The sequence below is a fragment of the Hibiscus syriacus genome, unplaced genomic scaffold (assembly GCF_006381635.1).
Source record: "Hibiscus syriacus cultivar Baekdansim isolate YM2019G1 unplaced genomic scaffold, ASM638163v2 tig00116982_pilon, whole genome shotgun sequence".
NCBI classification, from domain to species: domain Eukaryota; kingdom Viridiplantae; phylum Streptophyta; class Magnoliopsida; order Malvales; family Malvaceae; genus Hibiscus; species Hibiscus syriacus.
Window position 1 is genome coordinate 1193720 of NW_024063505.1, and position 25886 is coordinate 1219605.

Here is a 25886-nt window from a genome sequence, read left to right on the forward strand (position 1 = left end):
ATTTTAAAAACTAATATTTTTTACATTTTTAGGTCTTTCCCATTTTTATATTTTTTCAATTTAATTTCTTTAAAAAATAAATTAAACATAAATTATAATTTAGGGGAAATAAAATTTAATATATAAATTCAAAAAATTATATAATTTGCTTTTTTCTTAAAATTTTAGGGTTTTACATTTAATTTTTTATTGAATTTTTTGGATTCTTCAAAAAGAGAAGGGTTCACAAAATGCAAAATATATGGGGAAATCCAAAATTTATTTTAAAACATGCAGAATTTTCTAAATTTCTGAAATTTTAAATTTTGTATGATTTTTAAAAAAAAATTAATTTTTAGATAATAAATTAAACTAACTAGAATTTCAAACAATATAAATACAATACATTTTTAAAATTATGAAAACTAGACATTTTAAAAAAATCTTTCAAATTTTATGAATTTTAAAAATTTTCAAAGATGTTTTTATTTATAACATGTTACACGATTTAGTTGATTCAACTATTTTTTTTAAAAAAATACTATTGAGATAGCAAATAAGAAAATTATATAGCACATAAATAATTGAGAACAAAATGATAGGTATAAATAAACAGAATGATACCAAAGGGGTATAACTAGAAAACAACTATACACAAAAATTTCACCTCAGTGGAATGATGAGCTTTTCTCTCTTTTTTTTTTTTTTGAAACAGAGAGGTTTTGTGTAGTTACTAGGTTGTAGGTGACTAGGTGTATAATTAGTATTATCCATTTAACTAAGTCATCTACTCTAATAAAGGTGTCATTCCATGGCCCTGTACCAGCCAGAAAACACAATAAAAGAATGTAATTGCACGTATAATCTTATATGAGATAAATAAGCTTCCTTGTTTATCAAATTTCAAATCTGCTCCAGCAAAGTGGAAAAGCTACCCCCTATATTCATATTACTTTGAAAAGTAAGGCGGAAAAAGAGGCAGCAACAGCACAATGAGTAGACAATCTAAGCACCTTCACAGGGGACACCAAAATTTGCATAGGGTCATTAAACCTTTAAGCTATCAGGAAAAAACTAAACCTCCATCCTTCATCAAGTTATAGAGAAAAACACCGCAGAGGGTGGCTCCATTTTTCACCTTAACAGGTTATGTTCTTCTCTTTTCCTAAAAGGAAGTGAGATCTGTAGCTCGATTTTCACCTCAACACATTATTCTCCTTTTTCCTAACAAGATGCGCAGCTGATGATCAGGTTACCAAAAACATTGGGAAAATAGATGCAAACAGAGGTTCATAAAGATGGTTCTAAACACATTGAGAGTTAGAAGCTTTTACCATTTTAATAACCAAGTCATGGACTGAACTCTCTGACATACAATTTGCATGCACAATGGGACCCTTGGCTCCACTCTCATATGCAGTTCCACCCTGGCCATCCTCCTGTGATAGGATAGTCAAGTATACTGCTCCCTTAAACATCCATTCACCCCTGTCCTGGCTAAAGAAATCTTCGAATATCTCACCACATAACAGGCATGCATATTGATCTTCATCTGCAGGAACCATAACCTCATCTGCTGTCATTTCATACTGGTTCATTGGTTTAGTGGATTCAAATACTAATTGCACTGGCTTTCCAGCAATCCAGTCATCTGACTGTGCATACCATCCCCTATGTGCTATATCAGAGCCTTTTGGCTCAGCCTTTTTCATGGTGTGCCACTCTAAGTGTCTATTGAGCCGTTCCTGAAGCTTAAGTCGAAGACCACATAAGCTGCAACAGTAAGGAAGGTTATCCAACAGTCCACTGATCACAGATGAATGAAATTCTCTGATTACATCAGGTCTGAATTCCAGACCTATGAGGTTTTCCACTTCTTCTACGGAGGCAGACTGATGTGAGGCAACTGAACATTTTGTAGCAGGTTCGGCAAATGAGATCTCGTCCATGGTGGAGGAGCGAGGAGCATCATATGAAATAGGAATGGAAGAAGCTGGTGAAGGGCTACTGGTAGAAATTTCCAAGCTCTTGTTCAGTGATTCAGATGGCCCCTCCCTTTCCAGGCTCTTCTTCATTTGAGTAGGAATTTGAAGAGATGGGACAGACATGGCATCCTTTGATGCAGATATTAAACCTTTCGCTACTAATGAGCTCAAAAGGTTGGATACAGGAACTGAAGCCTTGCTTTCAGGATCTGAAGTTTGCACTGGGGCATTATTAACAACAGATGAAGGTGGTAGCTGTTCTACTTTTACCCGAGAACTATTTGTAGTAGTTGCTATCGCATTGTGGAACACAGAACCTGACGAATTGAAAATACCAGGCTGTGATGGCACTTGCTCCAAATCTTGAGGAATTTTATTTGGAAGGCTACCAATAAGGGAATTATTAGAGAGGATGCCACTCTTCATTACAGCATCCAATAGACTACTAGTACTTGACGGTTCTGAAGTTCCGGTAGCAAGTGGATTGGTCTCTGATGCATTTCCAAATATTGAGGCTGCTCCTACTTTGGAGAACTGGGACAGAAGCGGCTTCGGAGTCTGACCAGAAGATTCAACCTGCACAAGGTCTGGTTTTGGTGGTTGTGAAAGAGAACAAGGGTAGCTAGATCGAGAGGTCAAAGCAGAAGAAACCTGATGAGAGTGTTTAAGAGATCCAACACCCAACTTCCCTAAAAACTTAGATATATTTGGATCAGAGGGAGGTAGGGAATGAGTTTGTGGCTCAACAAAATTCTGCAACTGTTGATGAGTATGGCGTGAAGAAAATGAAGGTAAAGAGGAATGCTGGGACAAAGGAGACTGTTCAGGTGGTGATGCAGACTGAAAACGCTGCTGTCCTAAATGAGATGAACCTGTTTGGGTTCGCTTTTCAATCCTGGCCAGAGAAGAACTTGTAGCAGAAGGCAACCCACCAATAGTGGCAGAATAGCTTTCAGAATGGCTGGAACTAAAAGCAGGCAAACCATCTGTTTTATGTGACTCCTGCAATGGCCATGCAGATGAGATCTGACGCCCATAAGAAGTTTTTTCCTTCTGCTCGGTAAATAATGAATCAGAAGATGTTTCTCTGTCGATCCTGGACCCAACATCATGAATACTTTGTGCTTTGCGGAACGGTCTTTCCAAATCCTACCATCGAAAGTGAAATACAGGAAATTATAAATATTCCAAAAAATTAAACCCAGAGGAAAGAAAAACAAGGAAGCTAGAAATATATATATATGTAGACATGTATATAAATTCATACATATACATGTATATCAAACAATGTTCCTCAGCCAAACAACAGTGCTTGTCAATAATGCATTATTTACACCTTCATATGCATATTAATAACTGCAGTAGATCTTAAGTCTTGTACCTTACACAACCTATAAGTATAAATGCATTTATGGTACCCCAAAAAAAGAATATGAACAGACATATAGCAAATATTTCGGCATATTAAATTAGAGACAATTACATAACGTTCATCTTTACAAGTTGAGAAAAGATATTTCTTAGAACATAAATAGTAAAATTATGTAATTCAATTCAAAGCCCTAATCTTGAAATCTTACCAACTTTTCTGAAGCATCAAGAGTCCAATGATCTTTCCTCGAGTTATTAGAGATGTTGGCTGCATCATGTTGAGACAACCTAGAGTGCATCTCCCACATAAATTCTTCTTCCTCTGAATTTTTCCAGCTGCTGAGCATCGCTTTACTGCTTCTACCAGCAATGTTCTGTCTTGCCAATAAACGAGGATCAGCATTCCCAGATTTGGATGCCGAGTAATTTTGAGACCCATGTTTAACATTGAAACCATTCCTCTGGCTGGAAATAGCCTCAGTAACACTGGCTCTTCCAACACCCACACCATTAGCCTGTGAAAGATTAGAGCCATAGTCATAAGTACCAAATGCTAAACCAATGTTCTTATCACAAACAGTATCGCTAAATGCATATCTATGAGAACACCGAATGTTCTGACAACTTCAAAACAGAAGCAGAAAGTGAAAAAGTAATAAACAGATTGAAACAAACTTTAAAACTCCTCACATACATTCATTTTAACAGAAGGATCTCCATATGGCCGTCCAGTTGTAATGGCTGCTCTATCCGGCCTCTCATAATCCTCCTTTGAGTTGGCCAAAGTCCCAGTCATATCATTGACCATACCTTTTACCTTCATCACAAAAGCAAATCAATAGAAAATCCCATATAATACAGGCATTAAATCTATCACATAGCGCTGAGTAAAATTAAGGAAGTTGAAATCAAGACAAGGACCAAAAGAATTGGCATGGTGGTATAGATATGATTCCACAAAGGACTAGAAAGGAATGACATAGAGGGAATCTCAAAATTTTGGATATGAATCTTTAACGAACAAGGTGAAGAAAATACGGGAGTAAAAGCAGTTAAAGTGCTAGCTTCATAAACATAAGCAATCTCCAACCTCAATAAATGCTTCACAGCTTCAGAAATATAATGAAATGCACTTGAATGGAACTTTAACATAGAACTTGAACAAATAAGATGCCAAAATAGAGGACAAGATGATTGTAGAATTTACCCTGCTAGACTGTTGAAGTCGATGCCTATCTAGATACTTTGGATTTACATGAATGCTATGTGGTGGACGCTGTGAAAGTGGATCGGATCTTGATGTTGTCGTTCCTGAAGATGAACCATTTATCATGGGAGCAAAGCCAAGTTCCTTCTCAATCACCTGCAGGGTTGGAGGAGGGAATACCCCTTTCCATGTACCAAAAAGATGCCGCATACTCTGACACACAGGAGGATCAACTTGTCTATATGCTTTGCAGAACACCTAAATCCAACAGTCAAAATGATAAGGATTATACACCCAACATGAGTATCAACTTCATTCTATACAAACACAAAAGTTACATACAAAGAAGATTTCAGCATTTCGAAGAGTTTAAGATCCTGCGCACATAATGGTGGAAACTGGATCTGGAAGTGTACATTTGTTAAAGGATATAGTTTTTTCATTGACAACATAGTCTTCTGCAGTATATTAAGCAATAATCAATCAAACAAAAGCATACAACAAGAAATTTTTTCAGATTTCCCATTCAGTAATGGAGTCAAAGAAATAATGAAACCTAACCTCTGGCAATCTGGAAGCAAAATGTTTAATGTAATCTCTCCCAATATTCTTTACAATACTATCCAAAAGATAGAGTGATGGCAGCTTTTGGTCACTGGGAACCTGCAAAGTCATTTTTTTAATCAGCTCCCGAACCACAAAAGCTTTATTGAACTAATTATTATTCATAATACTAACCGCATCCATAATAGCAGCAAAGCTTTAATGTAAAAGAAAATGAGATGAGGGAGAAATGAGGACAAGCGGAAAAAATAAATAACTAAAATGAACCAAATGCGTCATTTTCCTAGTAATGAAGAAAAGTAAAAAAAAAATAGAGATGGAAGTATCAGCAATAAAGATTTAAAAGTATTTGAATCCTAGCAACCAAAAGTAGTCGGCCTTTTAACTCATGAGTGTGCACTTCCATTTCACTGAAATCTGACTTTGCCTTATCTGTTTATACTTCATTTTCTTCCCCCCTTTTTGACTTTCTATCTGATTGCAACTTTCAGAAAATAGCTCCATCACAGAATATAAATCCGTTGGGAGTTCAAGTAATCACATCTGAGGCAACAGTTTAAAGTAGATTTGGAAAGCTGATCTTTATCATCTGCCAGTCATGAGCTCAAGAGGGCAGGAAGTAACAGCAAACTCAACTTAAGCACTTACAAGCCCTTAGCAATTCTAGTTCTATTCTCACATCTCAGCATCCTAATGACATTCTAGTAATAAAACAAAAATTGCTAGAAAGAGATGATTCATGTAAATTGGTAAGCACTTACAAGCACATGGCTGTAAAATTTATCATCTCTAAACCCAATAGCCGGATGTCTACATTTATAGGGTCACTAGAAAAATATCAGATCCATGAGAGACTATCATGGACATAAAGGAAATAAGAAATTTTCAGGTAACAAGATCTTAGGTTGAAATTAAATAGCCTAGCAATGAAAACACATCATTACAATCTCACATGCTGCGCCTGTCACTAATAACGAACACCCTTGGAAACATCAATGATCTAATCATTTGTTGTGAAAATATAAATTTTGAATTTGAAAACGCTATGCCAACCATTTCAGGAAACCCATATCGAGACGTGCATTGATAAAACTGAAACTATAATCATCCATTAATCCAATTTACACTTACAATCCAACTTATATTTTCCTCTTTCGTATTCTTCCCACGGAATACAAGCACATATATGCTTCATTTCTCTGTACAATTCAATTTCAAACAAAAAGGAAAGCTTTTAACACGTAAGGCACAGCTAGAACTGAGTTCACCTCAAGAATGTTGGCGCAAACGGTAGCAGTAATCGCCTTGGCAGCGTTGACATTCTCGCCGGCTATTATTGTCAAGTTAGTTATAATTGGCTTCGAGTTAAAAGTCAGCTCAGCTAACGCCGTCTTGTACTGGCTAACTAACTCCTGATGTTGCTGCTGTTGTTGGTGATGTGACACTGGCTGTGGCTCGTAAGCTCCACCGCCAGGACTCATGTCATCCGTGTCGGAACCATTGGGCTGGAATCTTAAAGCAGATGCCGAACCAGCCGGATTGGTCCGCTGAGGAAAAGGCCGGGCATTACGGTTCAGAGCGAGGTCTTCGTTTAAACGCGGTTTTTTCAAACCGGGTCCTCTTGATCTATCAAACGACCTACGCGGATTTTCCATATTGATTGATTAACATACAAAGTACAAATAAATCGAAAACCCTAAATCAACAATCAGAAAATAAAAAAAATTGAGGCAATACAATAATAAATATAAATCCAAGAAATACAAAAATGTAAGAACCGAATTGTGTAATGAAGGAAAAACATAAAGTCCTCACACTACAACAAAAAGAAAAGAAAAATAAACTCTAGTTTTCTAAAAGTAAAGGAAGAGCCGAGAATTATCTATATAAAGAACCAACAAAAAGAAAGGGGGAATTAGGGATTTGTTTGGAAGGGAAAGGGGAATATATAAGAGCATGAAAGAGCGAACGTTGAAGGAGAAAATGAAGCAAGTTTAAGGCTTGATTGTAAATTTCGAGAGTACGAAGGTTTATTTAAGCATAGAGTAAAATTTAGAAAAGAAATTGGAATTTGGAGCCCTAATTTGATCGGCTGCTCCTCACCCAAATAGATCTAATAGCCTGAATGACGTTTGATTTTATTTCCATATTTTGCAGTTTTTAGATCTTTTCAATTTTTATGATTTTTTAATGAATTTATGGATTTTTATTTCTTTTAAAAAAAATTAATTTAACACAAATTATAATTTTGGGAAAATATTAATTTGAGGGATGAAATGAGAATAATTTTTTAATATTTAAGGTTATTACATTTAATAGTTTAATATTTTTGGAAAAATTGCTTTTTTTCTTAAGTTTATATATATTTAATATTATAGAGTTCTTTAAAAAGTAAAAGGTTCATAAAAATACGAAAATAAGAGAAAAATCACATTTGTTTAGCTTAGTTAAGTGACCCAGTCTTAAGAAAGATGTCATTCTATGGACATGTATAATTAATTCTAAGTTCTCTTTTATCAAATTTCGCTCCAGCAAAGTGGAAAAACTATCGAGTCTTCATATTTTTTATAGGCAGCAACAACACAATTAGTAGACAATCTCAGTACCTTCACAGGGCACAGCAAAATTTGCATGGGTCATTAGACCTTCAAGCTATCATAAAAAATTAAACCTCCATCAAGTTGTAAAGAAAAACACCGCATGGGGTTGCTCTATTTTTCACCTTAAGAGGTTATATACTTCTCCCAAAAAGAAGTGAAGATTTGCAGCTTGATTTTCTCCTCGGCACGTTATTCTCCTTTTTCCTAACAAGCGCAACTGATATCAGGTGACCAAGCACATCTGGAGAATAAATGCAAACAGAGATTTATAAGGATGGATCTAAACACATTGAGAAAGTTATACCATTTTAAGAACCAAGTCATGAACTGAACTCTCTGACATACAATTTACATGCACAATGGGACCCTTGGCTGCACTCTTATAAGTATATCCACCCTGACCATCCTGCTGTGATGGGATAGTCAAGTATACTGCTCCCCTAAACATCCATTCACCCCTGTCCTGGCTAAAGAAATCTTCGAATATCTCACCACATAACATGCATGCATATTGCTCTTCATCTGCATGAACCATAACCTCTGCCTTATCTGCTGTTATTTCATACTGGTTCACCAAATTAGTATATTCAAAGACTAATTGCCCCAACTTTCTAGCAATCCAGTCACCTGACCGTGCATACCATCCCCTCATTGCTATATCAGATCCTTTTGGCTCAGCCTTTTTCATGGTGTGCCACTCTAACTATTGAGTTGTTCCTGAATCTTAAGTCGAAGACCGCATAAGCTGTTGTTGGGAAATAAACGAGTAACAAATAATTTCTCTATAACTAGATTAGTGAGAATGTGAAATAAAAGCGAAAAAATAATACCCGAAATTGATAACAGAGTTAAGCCAATTATGCATATGTCTCCGGACTGCTGCAGATCTTTTACTAAGAGAGAAAATTTACAGGTGTTTACAAAACACTCACTACTCACAAGAAAGCTCTCTAGTATTGGGAAAAAGAAATGATTTGGGATGATTTTGAAGCTAAATGGGTTAGGGTATTTATAGTTGAAGTTTAAAGACTAATCTTGTAAATACTCTAAAGTTCAATGACTCAATTTTGTAATTATCTCTATTATAAAATAATAAAATATTTAGCAGCCCTTAATAATAGTAGTTGGCTGCTAATATTTTCAACAATCTCCCACTTGAAGACTGATTTTAATCTGTCTTCACACCTCGATCAATACAGCAGTATTTCTAGTTTTGTTATTCTAGCATGCCAACTGAAACTGAACACAACTTCAGTTTGTCTGTGGTCACCGTCTTTGTCAATATGTCTGCCGGATTTTGAGCTCCACTAATCTTTTCCAGTTTCAAAATCCCATCTTCTAGAAGAGACCGGATAAAATGATATCGCAATTGTATGTGCTTCGTCTTGGAATGAAAAGACGGATTCTTTGCTAGATGGATAGCACTTTGACTGTCGCAATACAATATATTGTTTTCTTGTTTCTTGCCTAACTCTTCCAAGAAACTTTGTAGCCAAACCATCTCCTTGTTGGCTTCTATAACAGCGACATATTCTGCTTCAGTTGTGTAGAGAGCAACTATCTTCTGTAGTTGAGAAACCCAACTCACTGCAGTTCCTCCTAGAGTATAGACATACCCTGTAGTGCTTCTTCTGATGTCGACATTTCCGGCTAAGTCAGCATCTACATAGCCTGTCAGTATCGTATCTCCACCTTTGAAAAAAAGTGCTTTGTTTGTGGTACCCCGCAGATATCTAAGGATCCATTTGACTGCTTCCCAGTGTACCTTGCCTGGATTATTCATATACCTGCTAACAGCTCCCACTGCATGAGAAATATCTGGTCTGGTACAAACCATGGCATATATCATACTTCCAATTACTGAGGCATACGACACCTTCACCATGTGTGCACGTTCTTCCTCCATCTTTGGTGATTGTTCTTTGGAGATTCTAAAATGAACACCTAAAGGTATACTTACTGATTTAGCATCTTGCATGTTGAACCTGGAGAGTACTTTGTTGATTTACTCAGCCTGTGATAACATCAAAGTCCCCGACTTTGTGTCTCTATTGATCCTCATCCCAAGAATCTACTTTGCAGTGCCCAGATCTTTCATTGCAAACTGCTTCGATAATTTTTGCTTCAAGTTTATAATCTCTTGCATGTCTGAACCTGCAACGAGCATTTCATCAACGTACAATAATAAAATAATGAAGCTGTTGTCGAACCTCTTGATGTAGCAACAATGATATGCTTGGCATATGGTAAAACCACTGCTACCATGAAGCTATTGAACTTATTGTACCACTGTCTAGGAGCTTGTTTTAAACAATACAAGCTCTTCTTCTACTTGCATACCAGGTTTTTCTTGTCTGCCTCTATGAAGCCTTCTGGTTGCCTCATATAGATTTCTTCCTCCAAATCACCATGAAGGAAAGCTGTCTTCACATCTAACTGCTCAAGATGTAGATTTTCTGCAGCTACAATTTTCAACACCAGTCTGATTGTAGATAGTTTTACGATTGGAGAGAAAATTTCATTATAATCAATACCTTCTTTTTGCTGAAAACCTTTGACAACCAATCTTGCTTTGTAGTGTTTGCTCCTATCGTGCTCTTCTTTGATTATGTAAATCCACTTGTTATGGAGTGCTTTCTTGTCTGGTGGTAATTCAACTAATTCCCACTTCTGATTTGACATAAATGAGTCCATCTCATCTTTCATGGAAGACTCCCACTTAGCTAAATCCTCCACCTGCATTACTTCATCATAGCACTTTGGATTATCATTGTCAGTCAACAACAAGTAGTGCAAAACGTTGGGTTGGTTTAGGAATTCTGGAGGAGCGTCTCAGTTCTGGTGTGCATGGTTCTTCTTGAACTTTTTTAGGACTAATATGAACATCATTTCCAAATATTTCCTCGAACTTAGTAAATTTCTTTGTTTCAGCTTCGGCATTGGAGCTACTTGATTCTACGGTTGACCTGTCTTTGTACATCACATTCTCATTAAAAATGACATCTCTGCTTCTGATGATCTTTCGATTTTCGTAGTCCCAAAACCGGTAACCAAACTCATCACCACCATAACCAACAAAGACGCATTTGTTGGACTTGGCATCAAGTTTACTTCTTTCAGCAGAGTTTATGTGTAGATAAGAAATACAACCAAACACTCTTAAGTTTGAAAGGTTTATTTATTTTCTGCTCCAAACTTCCTCTAGTATTCTGTCATCCAAGGGAACAGAGGGCCCACGGTTGATCAAGTAAGCTGCAGTGTTGATAGCTTCAGCCCATAGAAATTTGGGCAAGCCGACATGTATCCTCATGCTTCTGGCACGTTCATTTAGAGTTATGTTCATGCGCTCTGCTACACCATTCTGCTGCGGTGTCAAGGGGATTTTTGTCTCCATCTTAATCCCATTGTTTGCGCAGAAATCTCTGAATTTACTATTTTTGTACTCTCCTCCATTGTCAGACCTCAACCGCTTGACTTTCAAACAAGTCTCATTTTCCACCTTGGCCTTCCATTTTCTGAAGGTATCAAAGACTTCTGATTTCTTCTTCAAAAAATAAACCCACACCTTCCTTGTTGAATCATCGATGAAGGTACATAATATAGTGAGCCTGCAAGAGATGGAACTGGAGATGGTCCCCATACATCAGTATGAACCAACTCTAACTTTTTTGCCTTGGGTGTCTTACCAATATTTGCAAAAATGACTTTCTTTTATTTGCCAAAGATGCAATCCTCGAATAATCCAACATCTACATTCTTTAGATCCGGCAGCTTCCCTTTTGACAAAAGTGTCTTCATCCCTTTCTCGCTCATATGGTCAAGCCTTTGGTTCCATAGGTTTGATTTTTCATCATCATCTTCTACTGCAATGATATTCTCTAAATTTGAGGTTACATAGAGAGTATCAGTCTTCTTACCACGAGCAATGATGAGTGCTTCTTTGGTAATCTTCCATTCACAGTCTGAAAAGGTTGTACAATATCCTTCTCCATCAAGTTGTCCTACAGAAATTAAATTTCTTTTGAGGCCAGGAATATGTCTCACTCCTTTCAGCGTCCAAGTGGTCTGGTTTGGCAACTTTAATCGGATATCTCATTTTTCGATGATCTTCAAGGTTTCATCATCAGCTAGATGAACCTTCCCAAAATCACCACTGACATAGTTCTCCATGATTTCTCGGCATGGGGTGGAGTGGAAAGATGCCCCTGAATCCAAGATCCATGATTCAGTCGGACTGTTTTCGCTTAGAATCATGGCATCACATGTCTCCTCTGTCATGTTGGTAGATTCTTGTGCGTCGGTATCTTTCTTCAGTGCTCGACAATCTCTTTTAAAGTGATCATTCTTGCCACAATTATAACAGGTAAAATCTTTCTTTCCCATTCTTGATTTTCCCGTTCTGGATTTCGATCTGTCTCGATTTGAATTTCTTTCTGAAGTTCTCCCTCTAAACTCCATGTGCATGGCTGAGGAGATTGATGCTTCACCCGATTTTCTTCGTTGAATTTCTTCACTCAATACCAGATCCTGAACATCATTGAATTTTAATTTGTTGTTTCCCGACGAGCTGCTGACTGTTGTAACAGTAGCATTCCAACTGTCTGGTACAGATGATAAGAGAATTAAAGCTCGAACTTCATCATCGAATTCAATTTCCACTTAACTCAACTAGGTTGTGATTGTGTTGAGTTCATTTAGGTGTTGTGCCACCGATGCTCCTTCCGTCATCCTCAAATTGAATAATCGTCTCATCAAATGAACTTTGTTTGAGGCTGATGGCTTCTCATACATACTGGAGAGAGCCGCCATAAGACTTGTTGTGGTCTTTTCCTTTTCTATGTTGAAAGCAACATTACGAGATAACGTCAGTCGGATAACTCCGAGGGCTTGTCTGTCGAGAAGAGCCCAGTCTTCATTCTTCATGCCCTCTGGTTGCTTTCCTGAGATGGGTTGATATAGATTTTTCTAGTACAGAAAATCTTCGATCTGCATCTTCCAAAAGCCAAAGTCTACACCATCGAACTTTTCAATTTTCACATTCATTTTGTCTGCAGCCATCGCTCCCACTCGAATCTGGCTTCGTTTGGATCGTTTCTGATAATTCTTGCAGATCACCGTGTATTATAACACCTCTGTCGATAAATTCGTAACGCCGACAAAATTTTTACTATTCATGAAATTCACTATTCACGTGAATAGTGATGAATAGTAACCTCACAAAAAATTGACAAAATTCACAACCAAAAGCTCTGATTACCAATTGTTGGGAAATAAACGAGTAACAAGTAATTTCTTTATAACCATATTAGTGAGAATGCGAAATAAAAACGGAAAAATAATACCCGAAATTGATAACGAAGTTCAACCAATTATGCCTACGTCTCCAGACTGTTGTAGATTTTTTACTAAGAGATAAAATTTACAGGTGTTTACAAAACACTCACCACTCACAAGAAAGCTCTCTAGTATTGGGAGAAAGAAATGATTTTGGATGATTTTGAAGCTAAATGGATTAGGGTATTTATAGTTGAAGCTTAAGGACTAATCTTGTAAATACCCTAAATTTCAATGACTTAATTTTGTAATTATCCCTATTACAAAATAATAAAATATTTAGCAGCCCCCTTAGCAACCCTTAATAATAGCAGCCGACTGCTAATAGTTTCAACAGCTGCAATAATAAGGAAGGTTACCAACAGTCTACTGATCACAGATGAATGAAATTCTCTAATTACATCAGGTCTGAATTCCAGTCTTGTGAGGTTTTCTACTTCTACTGAGGCAGACTGATGTGAGGCAACTGAACTTTTTATAGCAGGTTCAACAAATGAGATCAAGTCCATGGTGGAAGGGCGAGGAGCATCAGATGAAGAATGAATGGAAGAAGCTGCTGAAGGGCTATTGGTATATATTTCCAAGCTCTTGTTCAGTGATTCAGATGGTCTCTCCTTTTCTGGCCTCTTCTGTATTTGAGTAGGAATTTGAGGAGATGGGACAAATAAGGCATCCCTTGATGCAGATATTAAACCTTTTGCTATTAATGAGCTCAAAAGGTTGGATACAGGAATTGAAGCCTTGCTTTCAGGATCTGAAGTTCGCAGTGGGGCATTATTAACAACAGATGACGGTGGTAGCTGTTCTACTTTTCCCTGCGAACTATTTGTAGTAGTTGCTATCAGATCGTGGGATGCAAAACCAGATGAAGTGAAAATATCAGGCAGAGACCCGCTTGGAAGAAAAGGCCGTTATGACGCTTCAAATCTTTAGGAATCTTATTTGGAAGGCTACCAATAAGGGAATATTGGAGAGGATGCCACTCTTCATTACAACAGCCAATAGACTACTTGTACTTGACGATTCTAAAGTTCTAATAGCAAGTGGATTGGTCTCTGATAATTACCAAATATTGAGGCTGGTCCTACCTGGGAGGTCTGCGACAGATGCAGCTTCTGAGTCTGACCAGAAGATTAAACCTGCACATGGTCTGGTTTTGGTGGTTGTGAAAGAGAACAAGGGAAGCTAGATCGAGAGGTCAAAGCAGAAGAAACATGATGAGGGTGTTTAAGAGATCCAACACCCAACTTCCTCAAAAAACTTAGATATATTTGGATCAGAGGGAGGTAGGGAATGAGTTTGTGGCTCAACAAAATTCTGCAACTGTTGATGAGTATGGCGTGAAGAAAATGAAGGTAAAGGGGAATGCTGGGACAAAGGAGACTGTTCAGGTGGTGATGTAGTTCCCAAGGACTGAAAACGCAGCTGTCCTAAATGAGATGAACCTGTTTGGGTTCGCTTTTCAATCCTGGCCAGAGAAGAACTTGTAGCAGAAGGCAACCCGCCAATAGTGGCAGAATAGCTTTCATAATGGCTGGAACTAAAAGCAGGCAATCCATCTGTTTTATGTGACTCCAACAATGGCCATGCAGATGAGATCTGGCGCCCATATGAAGTTTTTCCTTCTGCTCGGCGAATAATGAATCAGAAGATGTTTCTCTGTCGAACATGGACCCAACATCATGAATACTTTGTGCTTTGCGGAACGGACTTTCAAAATCCTACCATTGAAAGTGAAACACAGGAAATTAGAAATATTCCAAAAAACTGAATTCCCAGAGGAAAGAAATGCAAGGAAACTATATATATATGTAGACATGTATATAACTGTACGTATAGATATGTCACAATGTTCCACAGCCTATCAACTGTGATTTTCAACAACGCATCATGAACATCTTCATATGCATATTAAAAACAGCAGTAGATCTCATGTCTTATACCTTACACAAACTATAAGCAGCATCAATGTATATATGGTCCCAAAAAAAGAGTTAAACATACATATTGCAAATGTTTCAGCAATATTAAACCAGAGATAATTCCATAAAGTTTATCTTTACAGGTTGAGTAAAGATATTTCTTAGGATGTAACCAGTAAAATTATGTAATTCAACTGAAAGCCCTAATCTTGAAATCTTACCAACTTTTCTGAAGGATCAAGATTCCAATGATCTTTCCTCGAGTTATTAGAGATATTGACAGCATCATGTTGAGACAATCTTGAGTGCATCTCCCACATAAATTCTTCTTCCTCACAATTTTTCCAGTTGCTGTGCGTCGCATTACTGCTTCTACCAGAAATGTTCTGTCTTGCCAATAAACGAGGATCAGCATTCCCAGACTTGGATGCCGGGTAATTTTGAGATCCATGTTTAATATTGAAACCATTCCTCTGGCTGGAAATAACCTCAGTAACACTGGTTCTACCAACACCCACACCTTTAGTCTGTGAAAGATCAGAGTCATAAGTACCAAATGTAACACCAATGTTCTTATCACAAATAGCATAGTTAAATGCATCTCTATGATAATACCGGATTTTCTGACAACTTCAAAATAGAAGCAGAAAGTGAAAAGGTAATAACAGATTAAAACAAACTTTAAAACACCTCACATACATTCATTTTAACAGAAAGATCTCCATATGGCCATCCAGCTGTAATGGCTGCTCTATCCGGCCTCTCATAATCCTCCTTTGAGTTGGCCAAAGTTCCAGTCATATCATTTACCATACCTTTTGCCTTCATCACACTAAAGCAAATCAATAGAAAATCCCGTATATTGAAGGCATTAAATCTATCACATAGAGCTGAGAGAAACTAAGGAAGTTAAAATCAAGACAAGGTCACAAGGACCAAAAGAATTGGCAACAGTGGCATTGATATGATTCCACAAAGGATTAGAAAGGAATGATAGTGGGAATCTCAAAATTTCGGATATGAATCTTTAACCAACAAGATGAAGAAAATACGGGAGTAAAAGTATTTAAAGTGCTAGCTTTATAAATATAAGCAATCTCCAACTTCAATAAATGCTTCAGAAATATACTGAAAAGCACTTGAATGAATCTTTAACAAAAAAGAGGACAAGATGATTGTAGAATTTACCCTGCTAGACTGTTGAAGTCGCTGCCTTTCTAGATACTTTGGATTTACATGAATGCTATGTGGTGGACGCTGTGAAAGTAGATCGGGTCTTGATGTTGTCGTTCCTGAAGATGAACCATTTATCATGGGAGCAGAGCCAAGTTCCTTTTCAATCACCTGGAGGGTCGGAGGAGGGAATACCCCTTTCCATGTTCCAAAAAGATATCGCATACTTTGATGCACAGGAGGATCAACTTGTCTATTTGCTTTGCAGAACACCTAAATCAAGCAGTCAAAATGTTATGGATCATACACTTGATACATGAGTATCAACTTCATTCTATACAAACACAAAATTAACATACAAAGAAGATTTCAGCATTTGGAAGAGTTTAAGATCCTAAGCACATAAAGGTGGCAACTGAATGTATATATTTGTCAAAGCGTATAGTGTTTTCATTGAGAACATAGTCTTCTGCAGTTTTTCAAGCAATAATCAATCATACATAAGCATACTACAAGAAATTTTGACAGATGTCCCATTCAGTAATGATGGAATCAAAAGAAAAATAATGAAACCTAACCTCTGGCAATCTGGCAGCAAAATGTTTAATGTAATCTCACCCAATATTCTTTACAATACTGTCCAAAAGATAGAGCGGTGGCAGCTTTTGCTCACTGGGAACCTGCAAAGTGATTTTTAATCAGCTTCCAAGCCACAAAAGCTTTGAACTAATTATTAATCAAAATACTAACCGCATCCATAATACCAGAAAAGCTTTAATGAAAAAGAAAATGAGATGAGGGAGGATTGAGTACAAGCGGCAAAAATAAATAACTAAAAATGAACCAAATGCGTCATTTTCCTAGTAACGAAGAAAAGTAAGAGAGAGAGAGAGAGAGAACTCTCAGCAATAAAGATTTTTTGCAACAGTAACAAAAGTAATTGAATCCCTGCTACCAAAAGTAGTCGGCCTTTTAACATCATCAAGTGTGCACTTCCATTTCAATGAAATCTGAGTTTATGCTTCACTTTCTTTCCCCTGTTTCTGTCTTTCTATCTGATTGCAACTTCCAGAAAAATAGCTCCATCACAGAATATAAATCCATTGAAGTTCAAGTAATCACATCTGAGGCACCAGTTTAAAGTAGATTTGGAAAACTGATCTTTACCATCTGCCGGTCATGGGCAGGAAGTAACAGCAAACTCAAGCACTTACAATGCCTTAGCATTTCTAGTTATATTCCCACATCTCAACATCCAAGTGCCATTCTAGTAACATAACAAAAATTGCTATTAAGAGATGATACATGTAAATTGGTAAAATAGTATACCGGATTACAAAGGAAAATAAGTTGAGGTGAAAAAAGAGTAGAGCATACAACTATATTGCTGTGAAAAATACCCAACTGCAAGGCTATAAATAGCTTTGTCATATTCAAAATCCAATACAATTTATTCTCCACGAAATCAATAGTCAAAAGCATGGTTTTAAATAGCGTTCGCGGTCAAGTTTTTGGTCACGTCGTGTTTATCACGGTTGCGGACATAACAGATGTCATTATTGTCATTGCGAGTATCGCGGTCGTGAATTTTTTAAATGTCTCACAACTTACCCTAAAATGACTAAATTAAATATAATTAAAATAAAATTTAAATTTTAAATTGCATAAATTTAGATTACTGAAATTAAGATTAAATTAAATAAAAATTAAAGTTTACATTTTAAACTAGGGATTAAATTATAAATTCTAAGAGTAGGGATCTCAAATTAATATATCCTTTAAAATTATATTTTAAAATTATTAAAAATAAATAAATCACCCCATCCCCTTCCCCGACCTTTCTGCCTCCCCTACCCCAACCTTTCTGGTTCTAGCCTTCTACCTCCTGCTTCCTCCTTCCCCCCACCATTTTCTGAAAAAAGAAAAGAAAAAAAACTACACCACCAATGTTTGTGCAGGGAATGTTGGTTTTTGTTTTGGAATCACGGTTGAATAATAGTTGTTGTGTCCCATTATTGGCGCAATCGTCTATTTCTCGTTAAATTGTGGGCACAATCGACCGAGATTGGTGTGAATCCGTGACCCACCACAAAAACCATAAAAATCGATTTCGAACGGTGGTGCGACTGCAATATCATAGATGCTATCACGTTTTCGGAACACTATTTCATACCCTGGTCAGCTACGAGCTCCCTTCATATTCCATTCCAGCAAATGGCTGTAAAGTTTATCATCTCTAAACCCAGTAGTCGAATGTCTACATTTATAGGGTCACTAGAAAAATATCAGATCCATGAGAAATTATCATGGACATAAAGGAAATGAGAATTTTTAGGTAACAACCTTAGGTTTAAATTAAATAGCCTAGCAATGGAAAAACATCATTATAATCTCACATGATACGCCTGTCACTAATAACTAGAGATGGGTATACGGGCTACCCGCCCGTTTAGCCCGCGGGTTTTGACGGTACGAGCTTAAACGGAACGATTTAAAAAGCCCGCAATCATAAACAGTTTTGAATTCTAAGGCCCGTGGCCCGTCCATTTAACCTGCGGGCTAAACGGGCTTACCCGTTTACTGTTACTGTTTATGTGAAAAAAGAGAGAAGTTGGGGAGATAGAGAGAAACGACGGAGAAGGGAAACAAAAAAATGAAGCTATGGTTCCTAAAATTTTATAACGGCGTATATATAATATAAGTCACACAAAATAACTTATTTTAGGGATTTATGACAACCATAACAAGTTTTAATGTGTTAATCGTGTAAGGGCTTTACCTACTTTTGATTTAATGCAATATATTCCTCAAATATAGTTTATTATTTTAGTTTTGCATTTTAATTTTATGTATGTTTTTTATCACTGCCTCAAGTTTTATAATATTATTTGCATATTTGCATATTTTGTTACTTTACCTTTTTAATTTAATTATTATATTTATACATGGTTTAATACTTTGATTTATTTTTTTTCTGTTTTTAACGTATGTGTATATAATTTTTCTTATGATTAATTATTGGAGTATAATATACGTTTTATGGCTTATTTATATATATATATTGATGGTATTAATTATAAATGGTAAATACATATATAAAAAGATGGAAACATTTTTGCTTATGTTATCATATTACGTTACCATAGGTATAATTAATAAGTTCGAACTTCAAAATTTGAACTCATCAAATTAAAACGTGAATTGGGCTTCAGATTCCAGTGCACATAAAACGTGAATTAGGCTATGGCTAAAATGCACATAAAACGTGAATTGGGCTAAACGTGAAATGTCCTCCGTAAAACATAAAATAAATTGAAAAAAATAGTTAAATTAAACAGGCTACCTGCGGGTATACCCATTAAACCCAAACCCGCGAGTTTAACAGTACGAGCTAATAAACCCGCAATTTAAACAAATTTTATTTTTTGATGTCCGAAGCCTGCACGGGCCGCGGGTTATACGGGTAGCCCACTGGCCTTATCCCATATACCCCGCTCTACTAATAACGAACACCCTTGGAGACGTCAATGATCTAATCATCCGTTGTGAAAATATAAATTTTGAACTTGAATGCGCTCTGCCAAGCATTTCAGTAAACCCACATCGAGACATGCATTGATAAAACTGAAACTATAACCATCCATTAATCCAATTTACACTTACAATCCAACTTATATTTTGCTCTTTTGTTTTCTTCCCAAGGTATAGAAGGGTACATATGATTAATTTCGCTGTACAATTCAATTTCAAACAAAAAGGAAAGCTTAACACGTAAGGCACAGCTAGAACTGAGTTCACCTCAAGAATGTTGGCGCAAACGGTAGCAGTAATCGCCTTGACAGCATGGACATTCTCGCCGGCTATTATTGTCAAGTTAGTTATAATTAGCTTCGAGTTAAAAAGTCAGCTCAGTAAAGCCGTCTTGGACTGGCTAACTAACTCTTGATGTTGCTGCTGTTGTTAGTGATGTGACTCTGGTTGTGGCTCGTAAGCTCCACCGCCAGGACTCATGCCATCCGTGTCGGAACCATTGGGCTGGAATCTTAAAGAAGATGCCGAACCAGTCGGGAAGGTCCGTTGAGGAAAAGCTCGGGCGTTAGAGTTCAGAGCGAGGTCTTCCGTTAAACGCGGTTTTTCAAACGGGGTCCTCATGATCTATCAAACGACCTACGCGGATTCTCCATATTGAATGATTAACATACAGAGTACAAATATATCAAAAACCCTAAATCGATAAGGACTCGTTATTCCATCTCAATGAAAGCAGCAAACAAAAAAACTGAACCAGTACAATAATAAATATAAGTCCAAGAATTACAAAAATTCAAGAGCCGGAATGTACAATGAGGGAAAAACATAAAATCCTCAGACTAAATTATATACAGCAACAAAGAGGAAAGAAAAACTAAACTCTAATTTTCTAAAAGTAAAGAACCAATAATTGTCTATATAAAGAGGTAACAAAAAGAAATGGGGAATTAGGCCTTTATTTGGATGTGAAAGGGGTGATATACATGAGAGTGAAACAGCGAACGTTGAACGGAGAAAATGAAGCAAGGTTAAGGGTTAATTGTAAATTTTGAGAGTATGGAGATTTATTAAATAATGGAGGGAAAATAATAGAAAATGAATTGGACTTTGGAGCCCTAATTTGGTCGGCTGCTCCCCACCTCACCCAAATGGATCCAATGGTTATGCCTGGCCCAATAAATAGTGTAAGGGTGACCAAAATTCGATTCAACTTGAAAAATTATTTTTTTTCATTTTGAGTTAGTCGAGCTGAGTTTAATTATTTAAGTTATTCAAGTCAACTTGAATTATTAATTCGATTTTCAAGTTTGAGTCGGCTTGAAATTTAAAATTTTCGAGTTATTTGAAAAACAAAAAATTTGACTATGTATTTTAACAGTTTTACAATTTAGTCTCTATTTCATTTATTCCTTCAATTCCTATTTCATTTTAAGTCTATTTTTCACCAAATTTAAACCACATGATCCTAAATTATCGTGAATACATATATATTTTCAATTCCTCTTTTCAATAACAAGTTTTCTATTTTTCAATTTAATCCCTTAATTTTTCATAATTTCCTAATTTCTTCGATTCATCATTTATTTTAAGCTTGTTTTTATTAAATTTGAACCACGTGCTGATATACCACTACAAAATACATATGTAACTTCAATTCTTTTTTTTACCAAAAATACTCTCTTTTTTATTTAGACCTTTAACTTTGCATTTTACTCAATTTGATCTTTTGACTGAAATTATTCACAAAATCTTTCTTCTCATCAATTCCTTGACTTTTTTTTGTACTCTCATCAATATTTTACCCTCAAAATAAAGAAAAATAATATTATGAATATATTTTATAATTTTAGATTGTATTTGATATATTAAATAACATTGTAATATAGTATTTGATATTTTATATATATCTTATTTGGTTAGAGAAGTTCAAAAAATTGGAACCAATTCTTACCATCATATTATAAATAATTATAATAAAATTAGCATGGAAACTTGAATAACTCGACTCGAAAAAAATTTGAGTTAAGTTCGAATTGTAAAATACGACTCCTGAACTCGAATAACTCAAAATTTTTTTACTTGACTCGATCGAATGTTCACCCCTAATAAATACTATTTTTTTGTTAAACTACCTATTTGGTCCAAAATCTATTAATTAACGATAATGTGGATGTGGTATTTTATTTATTTATTTTTAATATTGATATGACAATATCTTATGATACCATATCAGTATTACAGTTAATTTTTAAAAGACGATGATCAAAATAGAATTCAAAATATAATATTAAATATGATTTTAGAAAATAATAATTAAATGAACAAAATAGAAATCAAGTAATAAATTAGTGATTAAATAAATAATTTATTTATTTCGGAATATGAGCTGAAAGAGGAATTGTTTACACTTTACTAGGGTAAAACATATATTTTGATAATATATTAGTCTTCTCTGAGAATGTCACATCATGGGAAATTTTATAAAAAAGTGTTACAGATGAAATGAAAACAATGAAAATACTAAGGAAAATTAACCCAAAAAAGTTTAAACAAATATTTCCGGGTTTTATTTTTTATTAATTTTACATAAAAATAAATTTTAAAAAGTTTAAGGGGTAAAAAGATATTTTGAGTTAAAAGTAAAAATATAATTAAATATTTTAAATTAATTTATGTTTAATTAAACTCGTAATATTATAATAAATAAGTCATTAAAACCCTTTTATTAACAGATATTATTTTTGATTCGTCAAATCATTTACTAAGTTGTCATGATAAATAAATTTTTAGTAATAATAATAATAATATTTGTTATAATATGGAAGAGTTTTAACTTACTTTTTATGTTTAATTATTAATTAAGTATAAATTATTAAAAAATAGTATTTTAGAATAATTAAAAATATAAAATATAAATTATAACGGAAAAAATTAATTTTATTCAAAATAGATAATATCTCAAATTATAATAAATATATACAATTAGAATCATAAATTAAGTACATAATTAGGATATTTTCCTATAATAATTCAAACAAAACTAGCAACTAAAGATCATACGAGAAAAGATTAAAAATCTAACTAAGAAACTTGAACAAATATAATACAAATAAATTTGATCGTATCGGCAAACGAACTACAAAAGAGGATCAAACTATTGAAATATCATATCAAAATCGCAAATTAAACTCGAGCGATGTGAAAAGTTATCTTGAAAAGCAAAACGGACATTCAAATCTACTTCGATAGTCCAAAGCATAAAACATCAATAAGAGATCAATCAGTCGTTGTGATGTCAAATCAATTCTTAAAAAAAAGATAAATGAGAAAAAAACCAAATGACCGAAAAATATGCCAAAAGATAAAGGAAAATGTGTCATAAAGATAAATAAAAACGTATCTTAAAGATAAATAAAAAATATGTCATATAAATAGATTTATTGAAAATAAAAAAAAGTCAAAGATAAATTAGAGATTAAAGTGATGTTTGGGCTGTAGCTTGCCTTACGTTGAGGGGGTTTGTTGATGTAACTGTTTTTTTAAAAAAACAGATTTTGACTGCTTCTTAGATAATAGAAATTTCAATTTATCCAAAAATATATATATATAAAAATAAAAAATAATTGTTTGGAAGATATACATATCAAAGTGTAATAAACATGAAAATAAAAAACTTCAGTAGGGCATCACCCGGTTTAGAGTGTGGGCCTATATCCAGCAATGAAACCCATATTCATCACTAAAAATATAAAGCCCTATTTCAACAAGTAGTAAGAAGAAAGAAAAAAACCCTAGCATCTCTATAACCGGCAAACCCTCCGCCTTTTCTCTTCTGTAAGTGACGAGCTCTTCCTCTCTCTATTGGTTTAGAATTTTGTTTCTGACCCAATTGATCTGTTTATCTTTATTTGTGTTTTAATAGGCAATCATGATGAAAATTAAGACCCCCAGGAGTGGAAGAGTCAGAAGGGCACTAGAAAAACGAGCTCCAAAGCTCGTAAGTATTTAAGAATTTCTTCAGAAATCCTTTTAATGGAGATTTATGCTATAAAAATGTTTTTTTTAATTAAAACTGTGTTTGGCAGGTGGAAACAGGGAAGAAAACACTGATACTGCAAGGTACAAAGACGAGCGGCACATTGAATGAAGTTTTGAGTGAAATTTACCATTTAAAAAAGGGTGGAGCTGTGAGGTTTACGAGGAAGAATGACAATATAAGGCCTTTTGAAAGTGGGGGTGAAACTTCTTTGGAGTTCTTTTCTCTTAAAACTGATTGCAGCATCTTTGTCGTGAGTAGTTCAAACCCTAAAGCTTCGATTTTCAAATTTATTTGCTCTTTCTCGGCTATCATTGTTATAAACTTATATTGCGTTGTCTTGGCTTCTAGAATGCTAATTTTGGTTTAGTAAAGAAGGTTTAATGCTTTTAATTCCCCCTATTTGAAGACTTAAGCTATTTGAGATTATATTATAGGATTGCCCTTGTTTTTGTTGGTTTAACTGTTTGAGGACAGCACTCTAATTGAAAATTGCTTAATTAGTTTTAAAAACCTGGATTTTCTAGAGGTTCTTACATTTTGTGCTAGCTGTTTTCTAAATAATTTTTGTGGATGTATGCTTTTATGTTGGCAGTATGGTTCACACTCGAAGAAACGACCTAACAACCTTGTTTTGGGGCGGATGTATGATCACCATGTATATGATCTAGTTGAGGTCGGGGTTGAAAATTTTAAATCCATTGAATCATTCACTTACGACAAGAAGATGGCCCCACGGGTGGGATCGAAGCCTTTCGTTGCTTTCGTTGGAGAAGGATTTGAGAATGTAGATGAGCTGAAACATTTGAAGGAAGTTTTGCTTGATCTTTTACGAGGAGAGGTTTGTATGCACGGCTTTTAGCACTTCCTTTTTTTATTTTGAAAGATCGTCTATAAAGATGTTTGTAATTAATTCAGGTTGTGGAGAATATAAACCTTGCTGGGTTGGACCGAGCTTATGTATGTACAGCAATTTCTTCAAATAAGGTATACCTTACACATTGTGCCCTTCGGTTGAAAAAGTCTGGCTCTGTTGTTCCGAGGATGGAACTCGTAGAAGTAGGCCCTTCCATGGATTTGGTGGTTCGACGTCATCGTCTTCCAAATGAAGGCTTGAGGAAAGAAGCTATGAAAACAGCTAAAGATCAACCAAAGAAGAAGGTTCGATGAGTTTGAACAATAAATCAATCCTTTAAAATGTCTGCTGGTTAATTAACCTATTTTTGTTGTTTCAGATTAAAAATGTTAGCTCGGATGCAATAGAAGGGACAATTGGCAAGATCTACATTCCTGATCAGAAGGTAAGACGATAATGGATCTTTAAACTTATAAGAAGTCAACCTGTATGTACTTGTTTTTCCCCACTAGTAGTGGCCATTATTTGAACAATACTTGTTGGTTATAGGTCGGAGATGTGGCTCTACCGAACAAAGCCAAAGGTGTGAAGAGAGAGCGACGTGAAGCTAAGAAGAAAGAGGCTAATGAACGGGCCTCAAAAAAGCAGAAGGAAGAATCTGAGTGAATGTATGGTATAGCCTTGTGGAAATGGGATGCTCTTTACGTGGCTGGGACTAGCAGTCTTCTGAAGGGAATACAAATGGAAGCTGCCCTATGGTGTTTCAACTATATAATCTATTAAATTTGTTCTAGGTTTTAATGTTGGATTGTTACAACTTAACTTTTCAAGGAAAAGAAAGAATTTTGTTCGATATTTATGGTGTCCATTTACTATTCAAAGATCTGAAGTTTGAATCTGTTCTGTTTATATCCGTTACTATTTGAATGTTCACAAGTTCAAAAAAACTATATCCTTAATGAATGTTAACAAATGACTTTTTTTTTTACGGAAATTAACATTCAAGTCAGATTATTTTACGAATGTAAACGGTTAAAATGTAATAAAATAACCCCCAGGTCTGCTCCCTTTGAATCTGTTGAGTGGAAACCTCCTCCAAATTGGATGTCTGAACTTGACGGTGGTCTCTCTTGTATCAAACATTGAGGCGGCTGGTGGAGAATTACGAGATCATTCAGGTGATTTTACCATGACTTATAATAAGAATTTTGATTTATCCTCAATACTTCATGTTAAGTTCTAGGTTGTCTACGAAGGTTTAAAGCTTGCATGGTCTAGTGATTTCGAACGAATCATATTGATTTCATTCTGATTCGTCACAAGGCAAA

General features: G+C 35.3%; 2 protein-coding genes and 1 pseudogene across 5 annotated transcripts; 1 reads left to right on the forward strand and 2 right to left on the reverse strand.

The window, feature by feature from the left end:
• Window positions 1-902: 902 nt before the first annotated feature.
• On the reverse strand, window positions 903-20585 carry LOC120192869 (polyadenylation and cleavage factor homolog 4-like). Of its 3 annotated transcripts, XM_039195570.1 has the most exons (8): window positions 20345-20585; window positions 6375-6794; window positions 5104-5205; window positions 4543-4800; window positions 4030-4152; window positions 3545-3850; window positions 1314-3113; window positions 903-1203 (listed from the first exon to the last, which is right to left on the reverse strand). In XM_039195570.1, exons 2-8 carry the CDS (start codon window positions 6759-6761, stop codon window positions 1189-1191), a joined length of 2991 nt encoding a protein of 996 aa, XP_039051501.1. In that variant the 5' UTR covers window positions 6762-6794; window positions 20345-20585; the 3' UTR covers window positions 903-1188. The 3 variants fall into 3 exon arrangements, with proteins under 3 accessions (XP_039051501.1, XP_039051500.1, XP_039051502.1); XM_039195569.1 differs by having other exon boundaries at window positions 903-3113; XM_039195571.1 differs by lacking the exon at window positions 5104-5205 and having other exon boundaries at window positions 903-3113.
• On the reverse strand, window positions 8005-20319 carry LOC120192858 (annotated as a pseudogene).
• LOC120192870 (ribosome production factor 2 homolog) lies at window positions 19817-25411 on the forward strand. Of its 2 annotated transcripts, none has more exons than XM_039195573.1 (7): window positions 19817-19823; window positions 23589-23663; window positions 23752-23955; window positions 24298-24543; window positions 24621-24863; window positions 24938-25003; window positions 25108-25411. In XM_039195573.1, exons 2-7 carry the CDS (start codon window positions 23595-23597, stop codon window positions 25222-25224), a joined length of 945 nt encoding a protein of 314 aa, XP_039051504.1. In that variant the 5' UTR covers window positions 19817-19823; window positions 23589-23594; the 3' UTR covers window positions 25225-25411. The 2 variants fall into 2 exon arrangements, with proteins under 2 accessions (XP_039051504.1, XP_039051503.1); XM_039195572.1 differs by lacking the exon at window positions 19817-19823 and adding an exon at window positions 23422-23500.
• The last annotated feature ends 475 nt before the right edge of the window (window positions 25412-25886 follow it).

Coding starts and splice junctions, on each gene's coding strand:
- LOC120192869 (XM_039195569.1), bottom strand. CDS start 6,761: ATGGAAAATCCGCGTAGGTCGTTTGATAGATCAAGAGGACCCGGTTTG. Junction 4,801..5,103: donor TTGCTTCCAGATTGCCAGAG/GTTAGGTTTCAT, acceptor TGTTGGATTTAG/GTGTTCTGCAAAGCATATAG. Junction 4,153..4,542: donor GACTTCAACAGTCTAGCAGG/GTAAATTCTACA, acceptor TTTGTGATGAAG/GTAAAAGGTATGGTCAATGA.
- LOC120192870 (XM_039195573.1), top strand. CDS start 23,595: ATGATGAAAATTAAGACCCCCAGGAGTGGAAGAGTCAGAAGGGCACTA. Junction 23,664..23,751: donor AAAAACGAGCTCCAAAGCTC/GTAAGTATTTAA, acceptor TGTGTTTGGCAG/GTGGAAACAGGGAAGAAAAC. Junction 24,544..24,620: donor TTGATCTTTTACGAGGAGAG/GTTTGTATGCAC, acceptor TAATTAATTCAG/GTTGTGGAGAATATAAACCT.